Here is a 24028-nt window from a genome sequence, read left to right on the forward strand (position 1 = left end):
AGCCAATAAATTTGCATCAGCCCTGATGTATTTTCTTCATTAGACGCTTGGGCTGATGAGTCCCCAGGCAGGCCTTAATTTGATTTACAGTGTACAAAGAATTGAACCTTTTTACAAATTAAAACCAAAATGAAACAAACCATAAGACAACAACCTCCACCAAAGCTCTGGGAAATGTGCTACTGTTTGTTCTTTTCAATTGGAAAAATAATGGAGAGAAACTCCAATGATGTCATAGCAAATTATTACCGTAAAATTAATTAGAATCAGAGAATGGGTTAATTCTAAAGATATGTGTTTGCATTTAATTAATAGTTCATACCAAGGCAGGAATTTTCATCAGCTTAAACCTGAAACTTGTTTTTTATCTTCTGTTATAAATTTTATTTGTTTAAAATCTTCCAAGTCAGGTTGTTGAGATGGGAATTTCTGGGATACTGACACATGTGAGGGAATAAATGCAAATTATGTGTGTCAGTGGCAATTAATAACAAAGTTCAGAGCATCTTCTCCAGGCTGGACACCCCCAGCTGTCCCAGCCTGTCTCCAGAGCAGAGGATTTTGACAGTTTTTAGATTGATTGAAGAGAGCAATGAGCTTTGAGGCTTTTGCTTTGAATTCCAGACTGAGAAATCCAAATGAATATTTAGCACTGGGCGAGCCAAGGTTTACAGCTAAGTTTCTGCTTTAAAATGGGGGAGCAACTTGAACTGTCAAATTAAATTTTTGTAAAGATTTTTATTTTTAATATGGGTAAATTTTCCTTTATTTTCTAAAAATGTGTCCTGAGAAGAAGCTGAATTGAAGTTATGTAGAATTTATAAAAATTGAACAGACGGAGATGTTGAAATGGAAAAACTTTCTGTAAAAAATGGATAGAGACATTGAAACGCACAGATTTTTTTTTTGAGCAATGAAAGTTTTATAGGGAATATGAAATGAATCCACTGTGAGCAATGCTCAAGCTCAATTATCAGTGTATGGACACTGCAACTACCACTGAGCTCCTGATGGAAAATCCCTGGATTTTGTTTCCATATTTTCCCCACAATGAATGATTGTGGTTTCTAGGAGTGATTTCTGATATTGTGCTACTTGAGACTGAAGTTTGGTCAGTAAATATTGACTTTTTGCAAAGTATTCTTCCTGTGTTGCCCCTTTTCCTGGTGGATGCTACACCTGACTAAGACCTTCCTGTGTGATTAATTTACAGGACTACTAAATCCCAGTTCCAGGGCACATTTCTGCACAGAAAGTGCTGCTTAAAGCAGAAATAGAGCGGATTTCAGGGTTTTCATCCTGCTGGAATCTCAGCCCAGCTTTCCACAGGAATGTTTTGGGATCAGCTTTGGGATCAGGATGCAGGATGCCCAATTGCAGAGAAGCACTAACGAGGGTGACTGTGACCCCCAGGAGCCCCTTTGTTCTTCTTGTCCTTCACCCAGGGAGAGCTCAGGCATTAATGTGTCACACACTGTGAAATAATGAAGAGTGGTACCTCTGGTGAGCGTTTTTCTCCATCACTAATTACTGTCTGGAGATTTGTAATAATATAAATGGGTTTGGCTGGAGTTTGTTTTGTACATCAATTATATGGAGCCAGGCTGGGAGAGCTGGGGGTGTTCACCTGGAGAAGGATCCAGGGAGAGCTCAGAGCCCCTTCCAGAGCCTAAAGGGGCTCCAGGAGAGCTGGAGAGAGACTGGGGACAAGGGATGGAGGGACAGGACACAGGGAATGGCTTCCCACTGCCAGAGGGCAGGGATGGATGGGATATTGGGAAGGAATTGTTCCCTGGGAGGGTGGAGAGTCCCTGGCACAGGGTGCCCAGAAAAGCTGTGGCTGCTGCTGGATCCCTGGAAGTGTCCAAGGCCAGGCTGGACAGGGCTTGGAGCAACCTGGGATGGTGGAAGGTGTCCCTGCCCATGGCAGGTGTGGAACTGGATGATTTTAAAGGTCCCTTCCACCCCAAACCATTCCATGATATGATTTTATGTGTCTTATAACAGAGTTCAGATGGAATGGAGCTGTGATTTGGTTCAGTTTCACAGGGTCAGTCCTTGGGTTTGCAGCTCATTGGTTTCCATTTCTGAATTGGGCTTCTCTTGCAAGTCTTGCCCTGTGCTTTTCACCAACTGCAAATGTTTAACTGAAGTGATTTGCCTGTACCAGTTCAGGAAGCTTGTGGGATACTTGAGGGCAGAATCCAAATCTTACAAGCCTGACTTCAGCATCTTTAGAGTTCCCACACTTTATGCCCTCTATTGTAACCACTGTGACTTCTTTACTTCAGTCACTTCATTTGCCTGTATTAAATTTATTTCCTTGTCAAGATCTAGCACTAATTCAAATTATATCTCTTTCCGTTGCTGATTAAGTCGTTAACATTTAGTACTGATTTGAACATCAAAACCACTAATCAAGCACAAATATTAATGGCTCTGGCTTGGAGCTTTCCCCCTGACCTGGGCTCTGGTGGATCTGTTATGGATCATGAGGGTTCAGAGAACAAACAATTCCTGGTGCAGCATTTTGCCTGAAGAGTGTGAGGAGAGATTGGAGGGACTTCTTCACCTACCTCCTTTTGTTCCCCTGGCTGCTGATAATGGGATTTATTTGTGATAATTGGAGCCCTGTCCATTCCCAGTACATTCATTTACTCCATGATCTGTCCATCCTGTTCCCTCCTTGTTCATCAGTCCTAACTCTCTACCTGTGGACTTTTACTTGGCAACGATGATGAATGCTGTTTGATGGCTGTGAAAAATATTCTACTGGGTTTAACAGAGGAAAAACTCTGTTAATAAATGCATGTAATGCAATGGTCTGCTAATTAATCAGTCTGGATGACCCCATGTTCCTTTTTATCCATCATCTTTATGAACCTTTCCTTTCTAAACAGGACTTTCCATTCATGGACATCTTAAAACTAAAAGAGGGGAAATTTTAATTGGATTTTGGGAAGGAATTGTTCCCTGGGAGGGTGGTGAGGCCCTGGCACAGGGTGCCCAGAGAAGCTGTGGCTGCCCCTGGATCCCTGGAAGTGTCCAAGGCCAGGTTGGACAGGGCTGGGAGCAACCTCGGATGGTGGAAGGTGTCCCTGCCAGTGGCAGGGGGTTGGAATTAGGTGATCTTTAGGTCCCTTTCAACCCAAACCATTCTGTGATTGAATGATGCTTGAGCTTGAATATGACTAAATTGGTGCTTTTAATAGTGTCTCTTTGCACCACTAAGCCTTCCCTCTTCCTAGTGGCTTTTTCTTCTTTTCTTGCGATTGTAGAATTCCACATGTGTTCCATGAACTGTAATAACCACAGCATCACTGTAAATCTCTCACTCGTGTTCATTTTTGTGCAGGCATCTCAGAGACCTCAGGCCTCTAAAATAGCATCATCTGTATTTAAATGCTTGAATATTTCCAATGTGCAGGGTAACTCGGTAACTTTAATTTTTTTTTTTTAAATTCTTTTACTACATTAAATACATTTATAAATATAGGTACCAACAGTGTGAGCCTCATGTCTCCTTTGAGTTACTCTGACAGCAGGATGGAATTTTTGCTGATGCATATTTTGGCCCAGAGCCACTGAGCAGCTCTCCCAAATTCTGAATTAACACTGGAGAACAACACAGCAAATAATTGAACTCTGTGTTTCTGGCCACTTGCTGTCTTCCATCTGGCAGTGTGTCTTTCTGAAGGTTTTGTGTCTGTTCCTGGTCTCTTGGAGAGGAGCAGGATGAGTAAGAGTTTTCCAGTTGTTCTCCCTTTTTCTCCTGTATGAGGAGAGCTTGTTCAGCACTCACTGAGTGTGCTCGAGGTGATTAGCAAACAATCAATTGAGCTTTTTTTTTTTAAAGAAAACCCTAAACAGAAGTAAATTCAAAACACTTAGAGGCTTCTGAGAAAGCCTTAAATTGCTGTTGAGCCACTCTTTTGGCTGAAAGCTGAAATGATGCCCCTAAAAAACTCCTTGCATGCCTGGGGTGGTGGTGAGGCAGGATTATTGAGAAGGAGAGAGAGATTAAAGGAGGAGGAATTTTGGAGAACAGTTCCCAAACTAAATATTGCTTGTCATGTTCTATAACTTATCAACAAGCTGACAGCCTATTTCAGACTTGGAAATCTCCCAGAATTTGAAAATAAATCAAGTCCCCTTCTTCCAGTTCAAGGAGTGCTTTGCCCCTTATCTTGCTCTGCTGTTTGTGGAAGGGCATAAGGGGAAGGTGGCCTAATCAAGCTCTAAATTAAATGGCTTGGCATTTTTCCAGTCCCTACTTTTTCCTGCCACCATGAACTGTGTCAAATCTTTTTTCCTCTCAGTTGGCTGTAATCAAAGTGTCATTTTGTCATTATTGATCCTTATTAGTGCCTGGAAGTGCTGTGGTTGAAAGTGCTGCTTCCTCAGCCCAAATTTACAGTCAATAAATAAAATTTTCCTCATCTTCACTACTTCATGAGAATCTTTTCTTACACTTCCCTTATCTTTTCATGTATTTCTTTTAGTGAAATTCATATAAAACATCTGGACTGGATGAAGAGGGAGGAGGGAAGAAGACGGGACCCCTGTAACCTCTCTCCAGGCTCATCTTTTTTATTTTGTTTCTTTTTCACTCCCTAGTTAGTTGTTGAACTGTGGCATCTCAGAATCTGTCAGTCCCTCTGCCAACCCCCCTTTTTTCAGGAAACTGGGATAACTTTTCACTTCTGCCTTTTTAATGCTCCCTTTTCTCTTTGCTGTCACTCCCTGCAGTGGTGAAATCAATGATCTATTTGTGTCCTGGTGGTTTATTTTTGTGCCTTCACATCTCCTCTTGCAGAGTTCATTTACTGCTAGCGAGCTCCAGTCCAGAACCTTCCATTAGAGACGAGGGAATAGTTTTCCCAGAGAAGCTGTGGCTGCCCCTGGATCCCTGGAAGTGTCCAAGGCCAGGCTGGATGGGGCTTGGAGTAACCTGGGACAGTGGATGGTGTCCCTGCCCATGGCAGGGGATGGAACAGGTTGAGATTTAAGGTCCCTTCCACCCAAAACTATTCTGGAATTCTGTGGCTGGATAAATGTCATAGTTTAAATTTATAGATCTTCTCTTGCTGCTGTTCAGTTGGTCTGGACTTATTTTTTGAGGAAAGAAACAAAGCACTCCCTTGTCTTCGTGTGAACATTGTCTCTAAGTAGTTGAACCAAGCAGCATTCCCAATCTTTGACACCTAAGATAATATTTTAGTGATTTGCTGGAGTCCCAAAAAGTCAGATAGGAAAGACTTTATCCACCACTGTCTGCATGAAATACAGCAAGGAAAGCAATTTAATTGCATTTTGATTCTCAGTTCACTGTCCAAGAATTTTATATAATTGTTTATTAGAGATTATTGTAATCTCTACTACAATAACTAGAAGATGAAAAGCAATAAAGGAAATAATCCTGTTGCACAACACCGGGGCTGCCTGACTCTATGTGTTTTCTTCTGCAGTTATTAAGCAACAGAGATATTTTTCTAGCGAAAATCATGTTTCAAGAATTGCATTACTAGCTAAACAATTCCAAAAGATGCATTTAATAATATTGTAAAATAAAACTGTTTCCTATGGTCGACTGAATAACGCAGCTTCCTCGAATACTACAACCCTTCACTAATTAACTGGGTGCTTTCATATCAGTAGCTGATTATTGCTTCTGGAAACAATCATTTAGCCACTGAGAGAGGAACAACACTTCTTAATAAAGACATTTTTCCTCACAGATCAGCTCATTAAAAATTTTCTAGTGCGTGTCATCTGCAAGGCTGTAAAGTGGCTGTGACTGATCCTGTAAAATTCTGTGGGTTTCTGTCTGTGAAATGGGGATATGACAGAGGTGGCCAAATGGTCAAAGGATTGTTTTGATGAAAGGAATCTGCTAGAAAAATTGGTATTAAAAATACAATGTATTTAATTGCTGATGTGATCTTGAGATTGAGTTGGAATGTTCCAGAAAAATACAATTACAATGAAAGCATTTTTTGCTCTAACTCTGATTTTGATTTGATGGGACAGAGTTCAATAAAATTAATGTTGAGTATTTGTTTTACTTAAACTAATGAGCCATCCTGAGTAGAGAAATCAAATATAAAATTATCTGTGTAATGACAAACAGCCTTCGCACAAACTGGGCCATATTTTTTCCTGCATTTGGGAACTCTACAGATCTGTTTCAACATTTGGATGTCCCTTTAATTGTGGGCACTTATCTAGAAGTGTTTTTTGTCCTGTTACCCTGGTCAGTAGAACCATCTCAATCCTCTGTAAAGGTTTTGTTGGCAATTATGTAATTTTAATTCATTTGTATAAACACTAGTGAGGAACAAATCCATGAGTCACAAGCCCTGGACAGGCTGTGTCAGGCAATCTTTAATTTAAGAGCTGGTATTGAAAGCTCGGTGTGAAGTTCATTACCAAGTGGTTTTATTTGGACACTTGACATTACTTATAAATCTGTTTGTCCTGACAGAGGTGGCCCCTCAATCATCTCCTAAAATTTCTCTTTTCAGAAGGACAAATCATGTGGTGGGAACACGACTGACTCAGGCTGGAGGGACCTCAGGAGGTCTCAGGTTAAAGCAGGGTCAGACAATATCTCTGTACAAAGTGTTCCAGAGCTTCATCCTCCCAGCCCTCCCTACATCCACTTGGAACCTTCCCTCTCCAACTTGTGTCAGGGGAGGTTTAGGTTGAATATTGGGAACAATTTCTTCATGGAAAGGGTTCAGCTGCCCAGGGCAGTGGTGGAGTCCCCATCCATGGCGGATTTTAGAGCTGTGTGGATATGGCTCTTGGGGACACGGATTTAAACCCAAGCGTATCCATTTGGGACATAAAGCAAGAAAAAGCTCTCAGTGGAGAAATCCATCTTCCTGATCCCTCCTTTGCCTAACAGGATTTAAAATGATCATCCTCTGCTTTCATGGAGATTTCCTTGATCAACAAGCAGAAGAAGAAATGGCAATTTTTTTGGGTAATGCGTCCAGCCTGGCTTGGGCACTTCCAGTGATGGGGCAGCCACAGTGCCAGGGTCTCACCGCCCTTACAGAGAGGAATTCCTTCCCAATATCCCATCTAACCCTACTCTCTTTCAGTTTGAAGCCATTCCCCCTTGTCCTGTCACTCCAGGCTCTTGGAAAAATTTCCTCTCCATCATTTCTGTTGGCTCCCTTCAGGTGCTGCAAGGCCTGAATGATTGGTCTGGGTCAAAAAAGGATCGGAGTTAATTTAACTTCCAAACCTCTTTGACTCCATGGGATAACTCTTGGCTTTTAGGGGGGAACAGAGCCTGTGCTGTGTGGAGATGAATGGGTGCCTTTTGCTTCCAGTAGTGTCTCTTAGACAGGAATAAATTCCTTAGATCAGGAATAAATTCCTGCTCTCACATTCCTCTGTGAGAGGACAATCAGAGAGAACAGATTATATATTTATTTGTGCAAAGACTTACAAATTCGGTCTACCTTCGATCATATCAAATTTATTTTCTATTTTATTTTATTTTATTTTATTTTATTTTATTTTATTTTATTTTATTGAGTGTTTCTCAGTAAACGCAGACAGGAGGAGCAGTTTCAGCTGCAGCATTTCCTCTTCTCACTTTCTGTGCCTTCATCAGCCCCATGCTCCTCATTTCGTACCTCCACTGAGTCATCAGCACTGGTCTAATGGACTGGAACAGCCCAAGGTGGATGGTAATTACTTATTGAGTTGCTGATAGCCCAGATGAGAATAGGATTTATTAGATCAGGTATAATGAAAAGCTGTGTTTAATGCAGAAAATTTAGAGTCTGAAAGACAAGTGTCTCAATTTTTTATATATATATATATATATATATATATATATATATATATATATATATATACACATATGTATATATATATATATGTATATATATATATGTATATATGTATATATATAATATGAAAGAAATTAAAATAGTGATATAGGAAGGTTTAAAATTAATTACCTGAATGATGTTGTTCCAAGTTGTTTCAGAATTCCAGGTGTTTTGGGCTGAGATCTTTTTAAACCTTTTTACCTGCCATTGTTAGGGAGGTTTAAGGGAACAAAACCTGTATAAAGTGCCCACTGATATATTAACTTTTCTTTTTTTTCTTCACATGAATATATGATGTTCTTCTTTCCTTTCCACTCTAAACTTTCACGTATCATTGCAGGCATAGACCTGGCTTCCTTTATTATCCCCCAAAGTAATTTTCTCGTTCATCATCATGAAAAGTCCTTTATTAAAAGTTCTGCTGCTGCATTGTTAAATAAAATAACAATAATAACAATAATTATTTGATTTAACTGACACATCAAGTTGGGAACATGGTGCTCCACTCTACGGGATAATGTAAAACATTAATGGAGATATGACCCTGAGCTCAGACAGAATCTTGACATTGCAAGGATTCAGAAAAATAGGGAAGATTAGAAGGATGCTTTGTGTTTTGCTGTAGAGCTTGGTTTGGAGACTCTGTTTCTGTGGTCTTTTCCTGAAATATGAAATATGTTTTTGAACATCAGTGTCACAAAAAGCTCAACCAGATTCTTTCAGAAACAAAGAGCCTGTCATTCTCTTCAAGTTCCTATTTTTATGGTGCAATTCTAGCCCTTCACAATAAAGGCTTCCAGAATCCCATGGCTGCAGTAAATAAAATTTGAAGTGGTTTTCCTGAAAGAGCCTTGAATACTTTTTTCATTTGGAAGAGAAACTTTGCCTTCACTGGAGGGGCTTAGATCAACATGGGATAGTGGAAGATGTCCCTGCCCATGGAACTGGGTGAACTTTAAGGTCCCTTGTAATTTCTGACTCAAAACTGTTTTTCAACTTACATTACCCAGCCTGATAAATCATCATCCCTCTCTCTGTATATTTATATTGTATGCACAATTTTGGTGGCCAATTTTCAAATACCAGGGAAAGTTCAGCAGTAACTTTAATAAAGACAGCAATTATATTTTCATTATTCCCTCACTGCTTGTTAAATTGGGTTTGGAGTGTTTTATGGATCTAGAGCAATAAACATTATCTTACTTTGAGAGGTATTATAAAGTGTTGAGAAAAACATAATTATTGTTATTGGAATTTTTTTTTAATGTGAGAAGGTCAGGGAAACTTGATTATAGGTTTTTTTTTCACCAATTAACTTTATATTTTTGAGCTCTGGTAATGTCATTTAGAGCCTTTCATCTGTGGGCATCACCCCTGAATCTTTGATAGTAAGGAGTGGGCAAAACTTGCTGTCTGAATTTTGGCAGCAGCTCAACCCTATTCCATGTCCATTTGTACAAAAATAAAGATTCCTTCTCTTTCCAAAGTAAGTTTAAGTTCAAAAATGGCACAAATTCAGAACCGTAACTTCCAGTCTCGGCTCTTTCTGTGAATTGCTTGCCATAAAATTTGGCACGTGGATAATTTGTGAGAAGTTGTAGCTCAGAAAGAAATTAGAAACTCATCATGAGGAAGGTTCTCTTGGTTATGTGTTTAAATGGGCACCAGTCCTGTTAAAATCCAATTATTTTCCTTGAATACCAGTTGAAATAATACCCAGGAGACAGTTTTTGGGAAGATCCTACAATATTAAGTGCTGAGCTCTCAGAAAAATCTGCCATCAGTTCAATGGGAGCTGTTGAATCTCTGTGGAAAAGCATCCTTGATTCTGTAGCACCAGAGGCTGCAGCTGAGGCAAGAAAAATCAGTGCAAAATTGGAGTCACATTTATGACACTCTTTCAGCAACAGAAAGGTAAAAATATTGAGGAACTGTTGTGGTTTCCTGCTAAATAGGCTTTAAAAACTCTGGGCACTTTGTTATGTTTATTTCTGGTAAATCAAGACACATTAAAGGACTAAAACCATCATTAGTTTTGTCATTTTAAGAAGGAAAAGATTGTTTAAAATCCCTACATCTCTTTTATGTCCCAAAAATGTGCTTTGGCTGGCATGAAACCACAAACATTATCTCAGTTTGTCAGTAATTTCAGTGTATGACAGGTTTGAAGATTTTAATTCTGTTACTAAGATTGTTTAGAGCAAAAAAAAGACTGGGAAGAAGGTTAAACTTCTAAGCAAGGCACTTTATTAATGAGACCTTTATTTGTTAATAAAAGGAGGAAACTTATAGGAAAAAAAGGAATGTGCTGTGGATTTGGGTACAAATACTTTGTATTTCTTGATTGAGAGAAAGGTTGGATTTCTGTTATGTAAGGAAAGTGGTTTCATTGTTACTTACGGAATTTTATCTACAAAAATAATAAATTCTGGGGTTCAACTAATGCATAATAACACAGTCAGCCCTTACTGGGCTTGATGGGGCTGTTTTCTTCCTCAGAGGAGTGAAATTTGTTGGAAATACAGGATTCCCTGGAAAATTAAAATGAAATTAGGTGCTGTATTGAAGATGACAAATCACTTCTTTACAAATAATAAAGAATGTTGGATTCATTTGGCCAATCTCACCCCAGGCCAGTCACCCCTGGCTCCATCACATCACAACAGGATAAATGTCCTCAAGGAATGTTTGGAATATTTTAGCTGATGGCTTTAGGATGAGATGAATCATGTTTTGAATTTCCAGCCTACAACACTCCATGCTTTATTTGTTTATCCCTCTTGCCACAACAGGTTGGAATGTTAATTTTGATGATTTTCGGAATAAATTCTCATTTTCAGCTGAAATCCGCTGCGATTTATGGGACTATTCATAGAAATGAGCATAAAGAAGCTAATTTTAGCATGAGGGAGCTAAAATCTCCCATATTTCTTGTTCCACAGTCAACGGAGACTCATAGAGTGGGAGAAAACCCTGTTCAGAAGGAAGCTCAAAGCTGAAACCTGATTTTAGATTGTCTGAATTGCTCTCTGCTCACAGCTCCAAGGCTGGCAGAACTCAAGGAACGTATGGACAACACTCTCAGGCACAGGGTGGGATTGTTGGGTTGTCCTGGGCAAGGCCAGGAGCTGGAATTCATGATCCTGGTGGGTCCTTTCCCACTCAGGATATTCTGTGGATCCAGCTCCTTGGTTCAGTGCCAAACCCTGGCTCCCTCTGAGAACTTGTGCCACTTACTGAGGTTTGCTGAGCAGCCAAACTCATCCTCCTTCATTTCAAACCCTCTTTTGCATCCCATCCTAAATCACTCATACACTTGGGAAGGTAAAAAATGGGAACTGTGATTTTATTGTGAACCATCTGTTATGGTTCTGTAGATGCAGTTTTGTAGTGATTGGTGACTGGTTTGGTTTTTGATGGTCACAACTTAGTAAAGAAATAGAGTATGAGCCTTAAATTTTGGAGTGATTTAATTGGCTTAAGGTAAAAGCGAAAAATAAAAAAGACATTTGTTACTTATGAAATATTTTATTTTGCAGTTATTGTCACTGAGAAATAGCATGTTAGCCTTAAACTGTGTCAGCTGTTCATGATGAAGTCATAACCATTTTTTTAGAATTGCGGTAGCTACTTCCCATTTCACTTCAGAAGTGTTTTTTATTAGAATGCCTTCCCCATCCGCTCCATATCATAACACAGTCAGCCCTTCCTGGGCTTGATGAGGTTGTTTTCTTCCTCAGAGCAGTGAAATTAATTGGATACTGGGTTCTCTGGAAAATTCAAGTGAAATTGGGTGCTACATTGGAGATAAGGAATGGCTTCTTTAACAAATGTGTTCATTTGGCCAATCCTGCCCCAGTCCAGGCACCGCTGGCCCTGTACATACATTGGCTCTGCTGGACATGGGGAAAACCTCTGGAATCTTCTTGAAATTGTGGAATTACACAACAGTTTGGGTTGGAAGGGACCTTAAAGATCATCTGTGCGACCAAACCTGGCCACACCAACCCAAACCAGTGCTTGGCAACACCGTTCTCACCTTCATTGTGCCGTCAGCTTCTGCAGTAAAATCACAATTCCCTTTCTCTCAACAAATCCCAACTTGGCTCTCTCGTTTTCCCTTCGCTGTGCCGAGGGGGGAAATCACCAGGAAAAAAGCTGGAGCAGATTGGGAGGCTCAGCTGAGCGTTGGGGCTGGTCATTTATCACTGTCAGCGGGGCCAGGGGGGATGAGGCACTGGAGCGTTCACGCTCATCCATGGAGTGACAGCTGATGGGAGCCTGGTGCAAGCTCCAGGCAGATAATCTGCCATGGAATGGGAATGTGTGCGAGGGAGATACTCTATCACCGGCCACACACTGCTCCCCATGGCTCCACGAGGCAAAAGGGAACAGCAGCAGGGCTTTAAGGGGAGCTGGGAATCAGGATTTCTCACAGAAACAGGGCTGGGCATCGCTGCCGTGGATTCCTCGATTCTTAAATCCGGGTGGATGGAGTGGTGGGGATGTGTGGGGAGGCACGGGAATGATAATGGGATGGAAGTGTTCTGGTGGAAAGCACTGGGGATTTCATGTCTCAGTTTAATTCTGCTGTGACGTTCAGGAATTATTTAGAAATAGCAAAACCCACCCTGGTAAATGAAGGCCTCAGTGTATCTAAATATTTAAAAGAACAAGAAGAATGTCTTGTGATATCAAACTGAAATTACAGCAGGAAAAATCTGATAAGGGGAGGTTAATATGCATTTCCTGCAATGTTCAGTGAAAAAAAGGTTGGGGGAACTGGGATTGTTCAGCCTGGAAAAGAGAAGCTTTGGAGTGACCTAACTGTGGCTCCACTTAGGAAGCCTGTGGCTTCCAGAACATGGAGGGAGCCTAAAAGAAAAGAGATGGTGGAATATTAGCAGGAGCATGGAGAAGGACTTACCGCTGCCAGAGGGCAGGGATGGATGGGATATTGGGAAGGAATTGTTCCCTGTGAGGGTGGGGAGGCCCTGGCCCAGGGTGCCCAGAGAAGCTGTGGCTGCCCCTGGATCCCTGGAAGTGTCCAAGTCCAGGTGGGATGGGGCTTGGAGCAAGCTGGGATAGTGGAAGGTGTCCCCGCCCATGGCAAGGGGTGGAAGAGGATGAGCTTTAAGGTCCCACCCAACCCAGACAATTCCATGAAATATTTCCTGTAGGTGTTAATTTAGAGCATGGCTCCCAAGCCAATGTGAGAACATCCTGATTCCAAAAAAAATCTTATTCTGCCACCTAATAAAAAGTTTTGCATCTTGAATTTGGTCAATTGGCAACTCAAAACTTTTGTTTTGAATTTGCTGTTATTTTTATTAATTGTATCCCATTTTGCTTTTCATGACAAATCATATGCATTGACTTAACTGGGGAACATTTTAATTGAGCACTGCTGGAGATTTTCCAATAAATTAACATTACATGTTTTTAACAGATGTCTGAAGTTGACATTGTTACTAGACATTGTAATTAATAGAAGTATTACCCAAATTAAAATTTCAGAGCCTCAGAAAAAATTAAAATGTAGGTGACTGAGTGATGTTAACTCATTAATAGAGAGTGACTCTTGAATTCCCTCCACTGGGTTTTATTAGCCCAGTAAACACATTTTTCCAAGTATCTGGAGAGGGAGTTGGACCCTTTGGAATAAGGGTCTTATGAATCAAGACATGTTTTACCAACGATGTTGTGAAGTTCTTTAACCTGACAATGTCTTATTGATATAATCTGCCCAAAAGTACCTTTCTGGGATGCTGTAAAGTTTTAATATCATAGAATTGGAGAATTCTAGAATGGTTTGGGTTGGAAAAGACTTTGAAGATCATCCAGTTCCAATCTCCATATAAGTAATTAAAGTCTTGAAACAACACTGCTCTGCTCTTTGTCTACAAATTCACAACCAGCCATGAATTTCAAAGGGCTTTTCCCACTTTGAACATGTGTGTGGATGTCCAGTAAAAATTGTCTTGACTCATTTTGAGAATCCATGGACATAAAAATCAGTGACAGCTCACTGGTGTTACATGGCACGAGGCTTAACTGCTCTCAGTGTGAGCTCTCAGAAAGGGAGCAGTCTAAATCCAAAGTCACACTTTGGGGGTTATTTATGTAAATATTAACCTGTGAAAGGAAATTGTAAATAAACGATGTGATTAAAAGTAGTTGGGAGGGGATTTTTTAGGTCTGAATTTGGTGTTTCTGGTGCTGATTCCCAAGTGAGGAGATGTTGAACTGAGCAGTGCCAGGAATTCACTGACCAGCAGAGATCAGACCCCAGCCTGTGGCTTCCCAGAGTTTATAAAAGTTTATTTCTCCATGAATCTTCAGGAATTCCCTCAGGTGGTTCCTGCCCTTTTTACACAGTTTTTTTCCTCAAGAATTATAGGATGAAAACTCAAATTCCATAACAGGGGAAGTGCTCCTGGAGCTGCTTTGCCTCTCTCGGTGCTCCATCGTGGAATTCCTGCCCGGAGCTTTGTGCTGCTTCCCATTTTTCACAGTGTACACACCGTGTTCCAGATGAGCATCCAGAGCATGTTTTATTCATGTGCTTTTCACCCCTTAGTTGGGATCATTAATAAAGCTGCTAAATAAACCCAGGCTTAACAACCCTGCTCGCTACACCCCACTGGACATCTCCTCCTGCTCCCTCATGCTTTGTTTATCACCATCCTTTGTTTGCATCTCTTGGTTTTCCAGTCTGTCTGATGCCATTCTTACCCAAGCTGGTTAATATAAGGGTTTCAAGTGGGGTTTTGAGTGGTGTTGTCTGTAATTATGAAGTAAATCCAGTTGTATTTTATCATCTTCCTTCTGTTCCTATGCTAACAAGAGGCTCCATGAAAAGCAGGAGTGTCAGAGATGGCCTGGATAGCCCTTGGTAGGTGGATAGCTCAATCCCAGGCTCTGCTTCAGCTTTAGGGCTCTTCCATTTTCTTTTCAATTTTATATTTCAGGAAGTTGTATACTTTTCATCCCTGGAAGTATCCAAGGCCAGGCTGGAAAGGGCTTGGAGCAACCTGTAATAGTGGAAGGTGTCTGTATTTTTATTATTTTCTTTTGCGTTACCCCATCCAACCTTGGACACTTCCAGGAATCAGGCAGCCACAGCTTCTCTGGGAGGTTAAAAATAAGAAGTTTTAAAAATCAGAACTGCTGATTATGTTATGACAGAACTCCATGAATTAGGTTTTTGGGAAATTAAATGATGTGACAGTCCCAAAAATACCACAAGAGTTGATTAGTTTGTGTGTCTCATGTATCTGTCTATGTTATCTTTCTGATCTCACAGCCCTTCCAGGCAGGATTCTTACACAATCACAGATTCCTTTTGGTTGGTGTCATTATTTTCCTCTGCCATTGTTTCCTTTGCTATTTTGATCCTGTATTTTGCTGTTAACTTTTGTTATGGTTCATAACCCCTAATCTACATTGGTGTTGAGATAGTATTTAAATAAATATTTGTGTGTACACAGGTATATCTAATCCTTCCTCTGAACAGATCCTGAATCTCTGTGATATTACTGCCAGGTTATAGATGGAATTCATCCAAGTTTGTCACTACTGTCCTTATAATCAGTGCTCAGAAAGTGACATTTTAAAGTATGACTGGTTTTATCCAGAAGAAAGCAGTATGTAAATGAATCACCACACAAGTGTCTCATTCTTCCCAGAGAACAGGAGGATCCACTGCTAAATACTCAGATGTAGATACCAGTGTGGAAGATGAAAGCCAAGTGTAAGGGTCCAAGTTTAAGAATATTTGATTTAGCCTGAATTTTTGTTACCCCAAACCTCCAAAATTGAACACCTACCTAGAGTCAGAGAACAGATCCAGCAGAATGTGTGGTCACAATCAGGCTGTGATGGGTCACAATTATCTGGCCCTACTAGACTTTGTGTGTGGGAAAGTCACATAATCTCAGAATCCCAGAATTGTTTGGGTTGGAAAATCCCTCAGAGATTACTGATCCAACCGTTTCCGACTGCCAACGCCACCACTGAGCCATGTCCCCAAGTGCCACATCCACGTGGATTTTAAACCCCTCCAGGGATGGGGAATCCACCCCTGTCCTGGGCAGCTGTGCCAGGGATGGACAGCCCTTTCCAGGCAGGAATTGTTTCCAGTATCCAACCTGAAACTCCCCTGGTGCTACTTGAGGCCGTTCCCTCTCCTCCTGTTCCTGTTCCCTGGGAGAAATCCTGATCCCCTCCCAGACTCTCCTGTCAGGGAGTTGTGCAGAGCCACAAGGCCCCCCCTGAGCCTCCTTTTCTCCAGGCTGAGCCCCTTTCCCAGCTCCCTCAGCCCCTCCATGGTTTGTGACCTTGTCTCCCTGACAGCAATAGGTGTTTCTGTACTTCCCAGAATACTTTCCTTCATTTATACCCCAAATATATCCCTGATCCTCATATTTTGCTCCCACACCCCATCTTCTCCATCCCAGCTGCCATGAATCCATTCTTCCACTCTCCAGAGAACTGGGAATTTCACAGTCAGTATTTCTCCTCCCCTGCACCTCCACCACCGTCTTTTAAGAAATTTATTAATTTTCATTCCAAAACCTCATTTTCCTGCTGCTCCTGATCCATTTCCTGGAAGGACCTGCAGAACAAAGCCAGTGTGTGATCTCTGGCTTTTGTTCATTAAGCAGCACCTCTGTTTTTTGAGGAGCCTGTGCGTTTTGGAGGCTGAGCTGACACTCTGTGCTAGGACACATCACATTCATCAGTCAGTTCCTGTGTCCCAATCTGATGGCCTGATGAGCACAGCCTGTCACACTGTGGGACATCAACTCCAGAATACATTTCCAAACTGGTTTCAGCTGCCACTCTTCCTTTCCTGAGCTGTTTTGATAGATAAACTTATTTCTCAACAACATTTGTGATTATTACATTCCATTGAGTGATACCAGCATTTTGTTAATAATAGCTGGGATCCCTCATGTGAGGGCAGCACCACAGTGCTACAAAGAGCTGTGGGTCAAATAATTCAAAATTCAAATTGTTGAATTGACTGTGACATAGCCACCTCTCCTTTTAATTGATCATGAGCTGACAGCTGATCTCTCCTGATGGAGGATGAAACTGGAGAAGTAGAGCTGAAAGAAACCCAGCAGATCCTGTTCACCATCTCTTTGCCAATGCTGAGGATCCAAATGACTCGTCAGAGGTGGAGACATAAATGACCAGGATTGGGGATCGATGTCTCTGTGCTGAAAATAACCTTTGGGAGACAAAGGGATTTGAACTGTAACACCGGAGAGTCCATCTGAGATGGCAGGAAGATTTCTTATTGCACAGGAGCTTTTAGAACTGACAGTTCTGCTCGTTGAACTAGACCTGAAAAGAAAGAAAAGCTTCTGTTCCATCACCAGCTAGGAAGGATTTATGGATGAAATTCTGCCATAAATTTAAAATGTCATCCCACTCAAGGAGAGCAGCCCTCTCCCTTGTGTGCCTCTCTTTAGTTCTCCAGCAACCCCAGTAAATCTCTGATTTTCTGCTTTTTTCCCATCGAGTAGTTTTTAAAATCCCAGAATTTGAAATCCAAATTCCACCCTCAGGAACAAGGAAAAATTGGGGGGTCTTAGGGTAGGCTGGGAAAGGGAGCATTTAGCAGGTAATTCCTATTTGTTCAGAAGCATTTCCTACCAACTTTCTCTTCAACAGCCAAACCTTCCCCCTGTCCTTTGCAGGCCATTGTGAAACCACCTCAAAAGGATTTTCTGGAGTCCAGGAGAGCTTGGGAGGGGGGGTGGATATAAATAAAGTGAATGATTCCACTCTCTGTTTGAGTAAATGAGGATTTGGAACGATACCATCCTTGTACGATTTACCAAATCCTCATTTTTGGCGTAATTTGGTACATGAGATGTGTGACTCCTCTTGGCGCACACAAGGTACCTTTTTAGAGGACTAAACCCTTTCTTTAGGGAAATATCTCTTGAGTTATGAAACAGTGAAAAAAATAAATAAACCTCCTTAGGTTTAAAAAATCAAGTTTGAAAGTAATTAGGCCTATAAATGAATGACCTATTTTACAGAAGTACTGGCCAGTTGTGGCTTTCACAAGTGAAAAGTGAACAGAAATTCTGGAGCCCAGGAGTTCCTAGAATCAGTTCATTTACTCAGGCACAAGTGCAAACCAAGGTCAGATCCCTGTTTTCTAAAGCAGGTGAATAAATTAGAAATAAATTATATTATGCCTTGTATTTCATTTTTGGAAATAATGACCTGTGAAATCTTTTAATAACAGCTTAAAAAAACTCTTATGTTCTCTGATCTGTATTTTCTCCCAGATTCCCAACCCCTCAGTAGCCAAAATCCTCCAGCACAGTGGTATGATGAGAAATGTAGGAAAAATGTAAAAAAAAAGGTAAAAAAGAAAGGGGAAAAGAGTCCTTCAAGTAGCAGCTGATTTGCTTTGGGATGTTCCCATCCCTGCTTTTCCCTTTTCCCCCTCCTCTCCCCTAGCTGTTCTGTAGGAGATGGAGGAGGCTCCTGGTAATTGGTTAATCAGCTATTTTCAATTCAATTCCTGGCTGTACTTACCATGGAAAATTAACAGTCCTTGCGTATAAATATGACCCCTACTCCTGGATTAATTTGATTATGCGAGAATCTCAGTTTTCATTTAAAAATAATAACTTTCTGGCTTCTCTGATAAAACAAGTTTGGATATGTAATCTAAATATTCCCTAATGGCTTAAAAAAAAAATCAAAAGACAAATACTAAGAATATATGAATCTCTTGTTAATAGAATTTAAATATTCTCAAATCTTTGCTGTGATTGCTAGAGATTGAATATTTTGAGACCAGGAAATTTCTGATTTTCATTCACTGCTGGATCAGCATTCTCTGAAAGCCAAACTTCTTTTAAGCATCTTCATTTGGGTCCACAAAAAGAGAAGTGATGTTCATTAAATGACTGGGGGCATCTTGACCCTGGGTTCTTAAAATTTCCCTGGGCTTGTAAATCTTGTTGGAAATTAAGTTAGGCTAGTTTGAAAGGAAATATTTTTTACAGAACTTTCCCATTTGAACATATTTCATTGTTGAATTTATCTATTACGGGTGTGATACCATCAACCCATGGAACTGGGAGGATAAATGAAATGTATCCTAACAAATTAAAATGTGCCAGAGAGCAGGTCTGGCCACTGGAACTTGATTGTCCACGCTGATAAATTGCTGGGATAGGATCAAACATGATTTTAGCTGGGCTAATTAACTCTTGGACAGTTTGTAGATAAGACTTGTCTGTTTGAGTGGTTTACTGGTACACACTCATGGTGAGGGCAGCAGAGAGGGAGATGGTTCTGCTTGGCCTCATGCGACATTTTGGATCTGGGATCCAACAGCAGAAGGACGTGGAGGTGGTGGAATGAATCCAGAGGAAGCCATGGAGCTTCTCCAAGGGCTGGAGCCCCTCTGCTCTGGAGCCAGGCTGGGAGAGCTGGGGGTGTTCACCTGGAGAAGAGAAGGATCCAGGGAGAGCTCAGAGCCCCTTCCAGAGCCTAAAGGGGCTCCAGGAGAGCTGGAGAGGGACTGGGGACAAGGAATGGAGGGACAGGACACAGGGAATGGCTTCCCACTGCCAGAGGGCAGGGATGGATGGGATATTGGGAAGGAATTCCTAGGTGTGAGTCTGGGGAGGTTCTGGCACAGGGTGCCCAGAGAAGCTGTGGCTGCCCCTGGATCCCTGGAAGTGTCTCAGGCCAGGCTGGACGGGACTTGGAGTAACCTGGGATAGTGGAAGGTGTCCCTGCCCATGGCAGGGGGTGGATTTTTTAGATGGTTAGATGGTCTTTTAAGGTTCCTTCCCAAACCATTCCATGATTCTGTGATAATCCATGTGTGGCCAGGACTTCACCTGCAGTCAGTGACTCTTTAGCCAAGGGCTGTTGTAGGATTGTGTTAGAAACTATCCAGTGATAGGTGCAAAAAACTGACTAATGCCTATGAAATACTGAGGATATGTTTAGCAACTTTTCATTATCTTTGCATGTATTTTGGATCTGTGAAGGATTATTTCTGTTAGAATCGGGAGACTCTAAGGAGCACAGGGCAGGCACTGCACCTGTCTGAAGCACGCTTTGCCTGAAGCTGAAGTTGAATGTCAAGTCCTCCAAGATCTGTGTTGCTTTCAGCTCCTACTGGTTCTGTTCAGCAGGGAGCAGAGTGTGCCACAGGAATCTCTCAGGCTTACTTTGGAAAATTTAGAGTTTTGGCAGTTGATGAGGGGTTCTGAGAGGTTTCTGTTCATGAGTTTATGTTTGTGAAAATTCTTACTGCGTGAATATCAATAAAATAAAAGTAAGAATCTATTCCTTAACTTTATTTGGGAACCCTGAGGATCAAGGAGATTAAAAAAATGATGTAGAGATATCCCTGGAGGTGTACCAGGCCAGCTTGGATAGGGCTTGGAGCAGCCTGGGATAGTGGAAGGTGTCCCTGCCCATGGCACGGGGTGGGACTGGATGAGGTTTTTTGGTTTCCAACCAAACCATTATGGGATTGGATGATCCATGTCCTTCTAATTCAACTTTTCCACACCCATTAATGGATGAACTCCATGAATTGACAGTGTTTGGGTGGAATGGGCTGTTTTCAGCCCCTGGAAGATGAAACGAAGTCACAGCCAGTCCAGTATTCACTGGAAATCTCTCCATGGTTCTGTAACACCAGGTTTTATCCTACTTACTGCAACCCCTTGTCTCTGGAATTACAATGAGCTTGGAAAAGTTATTCATTCTTTCTGTTGGCAAGCTACAGGGATGGTCTTTTTTTTTTTTTCCTAATTCCATGGGGCCAAAGTATTCCTGATTTTCTGGAGTTAGTCAATCCAATTTGTAGGTGAGAATTAAAATATTTTCACATGGAAAAACTGTTTTGTTAAAAAGTCTCAAACTGGGTCATTCTTTAGTTCTCTTGGGGAAAGTTGGTTTATTTTTTACTATTTAATGCATCTGTGCAGGAAATACTGGAAAAAATAGTGAGCCAAAGTATGAATGACAAGAAAATGAATCATTTTATCTAGCTGAAATCTTCAAAATTAAAGTGTGAAGACATTGGGAGACAACTTGAGAATTCTGAAAATATTACTTTCATTCGAGCCCGTCTCACCTCTGAAAGTTTAATTTTAATTTTAATATATTGAAAGCCTGGCCATTTGAAATGATAACTGCTTCATACATCATGGATGTCACTCACTCTGCAAATGAAGGCAGCTATCAGGGCGAGGGCAGGGTTAGTTTATTTGATCTTACAAGATGTTCCATAATTTTTCTGACTGTTCGCTCCTCTCCTGTGGCTGTAGATCATGTTGGGAATACCAGCTGCAGCTAACGAGGTTGAAACCTTGGTCATGTTACTCCCACTCTGGAGCTTCCCAACAATTTTCTTCCCAAAGCTCCTCTCCTGAGGCACAGGACATTCAATTTTCCTAAATGCCACCAATTGACTCGTGGCACCTCTTGCTCCACTTGCAGATAGATAACCCTGATTTTCCCTTCTCACTGACTGTTGGTAAATGTTGGATGCCAGCTGGGATTAGGAATGTCACTCCCTGCTAATGGCAAATATTGTTTCCAGAGAATTCACAAGTGAGCCCACATTCCTTATCTGACCTGGTTTATTCCTCACCAGCATCAGGACTAAAGGAATTCAAATAATGAATGCACTGAGAAAACATCTTGATTTTCTCCCTGGGAAATGTTTTGTGAACAGAAAGTTGCGTTTTTAATTCAGGAAGTTTTGTTTCTTGCCTCCACTGTTTAAAATGTGCTTTAGTAGCAAAAAATGAATGTGGGGATGGCAGTGGAAAGGTTTAGAATTACAAGAGGGTGAGGTCAGGTGGGATATTGGGAAGGAATTATTCCCTGTGAGGTTGGGGAGGCCCTGGCACAGGGTGCCCAGAGAAGCTGTGGCTGCTCCTGGATCCCTGGAAGTGTCCAAGGCCAGGCTGGACAGGACTTGGAGCAGCCTGGGATAGTGGAAGGTGTCCCTGCCCATGGGAACTGTTCAGGTTTCAATGGATCTGTGAGAACTAAACAATTGATTTTATGCAAAACAAATGCTCTATCACATTTTAACTTTTTTTTGTTGTTTTTTTTTTTTCATCCTTCTAGGTAAACATCATGTCAATGGGAACAGAATGGTTGAACCATTCCCAGAGGGAACACAGATGGCTCTGTTTGGTAAGGCATCAGTTTGAAAATAAAAACTCAAAGCTCTGTGTTGTTTCTGCATTCCAAATTTCTTAATTTTAACCTAACTCCTTCAAGTTTCGGAATCTGGTCTGCTCCTGCCATTTTCCAATCTCTATCACCAGCTAAAACCACTGGGCATTTTGGGAGATTTCCTTTATAAGTAATTTCCATATAAAGAAATGCACCATTTTTTTTTTCTTATTTATACAAGCAGAAAATGTAAATCCTGTATTTTGCTCTCTAACAATTCCAAAATAATAGCTTTTTATGTATAACAGTTTGTCTAAGATAATTCATTAGTTTAAATAAAATTCTGAAGATCATCCATGATTCTCCACACTTCAAACCATGTGAGGAACTCTAGCTGTTTGGAATCTCCTGGACTTAGAGGGTTTGTTATCATTTACATGCCCCAAACCAAACCTGCTGGTTTCTACCTGACCATGTAAATAGTCCTGTGGAATTCCCGTTGGGAATTCCTGTTCAGAGCTGGAAAAGTGGACAGCTGGAAAAGGGAAAAAGTTTAATTTCTCTGTATCTCTCACTTTTCTATGAAAATGTCATTCTTTGAGGCCATTTTGAAGATTTGAAAAGGTGTTTCTCCAGAGAAATTCATTAATTCTGGAAGTAATAAACATCCTAAAATAGATATAAATCACTCTTTTCCAACCAAGATCTGGACTTTACACCCAAATGGGGAATTGTCTGAGCTCTCATTTTGGGATGTGCTGATGTTAGTCCTTAAGGCAAGCCTTTGGGATTTACTGGGGGAAAAAAAAAGTGGATTTCTATGGCAAATATTAAAATTTATTGCTGCAGAGAATGAAAAATTTCCTAATGCTGTTTTGATACAACTGAGTTGTTTACAAAGGATATATTTCTCCATTAACATGTGGAGGATGGTCCAAAGTGCCTTTGGAAATGTATTATATTCTATTAAATGTTTCTCTATCTGTGGTGCTGAAGTAAATATTAAATCGCTCCTTGATACAGATTAATTTAATACTCCAAAAATGATCTTTTTCAGTTGGTGATGGCAGAAAATCTTGGTGAGTGTGATCTTTCCTGTAGAATTAATGTTGGTGTAGTTTATGGTTGAAGAGGGGAAATGCTTTGTGGGCTCAGTTTCCAACATGATTTATTCAACTTCCTTTCAGAGCTCCTCCAATTCAGTGTTGCCTTTCTGTCAGTGTCTCCTTCTCTGTGGATTTTGGGAGCATAAAGAAATTCTTGGAGTGGTAGAATGAGCGATTGTTTTATGATTTTCTTTCTGAGCGATGGAAAATGATTTTAACCTTTTAAGCTCCAAGGCTGAGATGGATTTATAGATTCTTCTTTGAATTTCTTACAGCAGGAAGGGTCAGAGGGTTCTGGTACAGTCTGATATTAATGCAGTCTTTGCTTTAGATATTTTTATTAAAAGTATTTTAAAATATATTTTATTTTGTTTATAAATAATATTTTGTTTAGATTTTTTAAAAAGAAGCTGCTTTTACTGTTATTACTATTATTTTTTTTTCTCTGTCATGTTCAGATCAGATTTCCAGTGTTTGTGATGGGTGTTGGTTCTATCGTTGTACACAATCTGTAAAAATTCAGAGAAAACAACATAATTTAATTGGAAAAGTGCAAAACCTTATTAAACAGTGCACTTTGAAGCATTCCTGAGGAACTCTGTGACACTCCTATCAAGCCTGGGAATTCCCATTCTTTTTCAATTGCCCTAGATTTTCCACAGGGCTGTGATTGCAAGTGTTGGGCTCAAGTGGTGAAAGCTCAGGCTGGTGCCATCTGTGCTGTGAAGGACATCCTGATTTTTGCTATTAGACCTGCACTGGAATAGTGCACAAACATGACTCTGATGATAATCCCTGGCATTTGTTGGCACTGACATCCCAATCTTATGGGTGGGCTGGGAAAAGGGAGCTGCAGTTCGTTTTCCTTCCTTC

The 24028-nt window shown here is 40.8% G+C and overlaps 1 protein-coding gene across 1 annotated transcript in view; it reads left to right on the plus strand.

The window, feature by feature from the left end:
* Nucleotides 1-24028, plus strand: part of MSRA (methionine sulfoxide reductase A) — a 233517-nt gene that overhangs the window by 60422 nt on the left and 149067 nt on the right. The window contains exon 2 of the mRNA XM_062488383.1: nucleotides 21999-22067. Within this exon, the coding sequence (XP_062344367.1) occupies nucleotides 21999-22067 (69 nt within the window). The remainder of the gene's footprint in view (nucleotides 1-21998; nucleotides 22068-24028) is intronic.

The sequence above is a fragment of the Cinclus cinclus genome, chromosome 3 (genome assembly GCF_963662255.1).
Source record: "Cinclus cinclus chromosome 3, bCinCin1.1, whole genome shotgun sequence".
In the NCBI taxonomy this organism is placed as follows: Eukaryota; Metazoa; Chordata; class Aves; order Passeriformes; family Cinclidae; genus Cinclus; species Cinclus cinclus.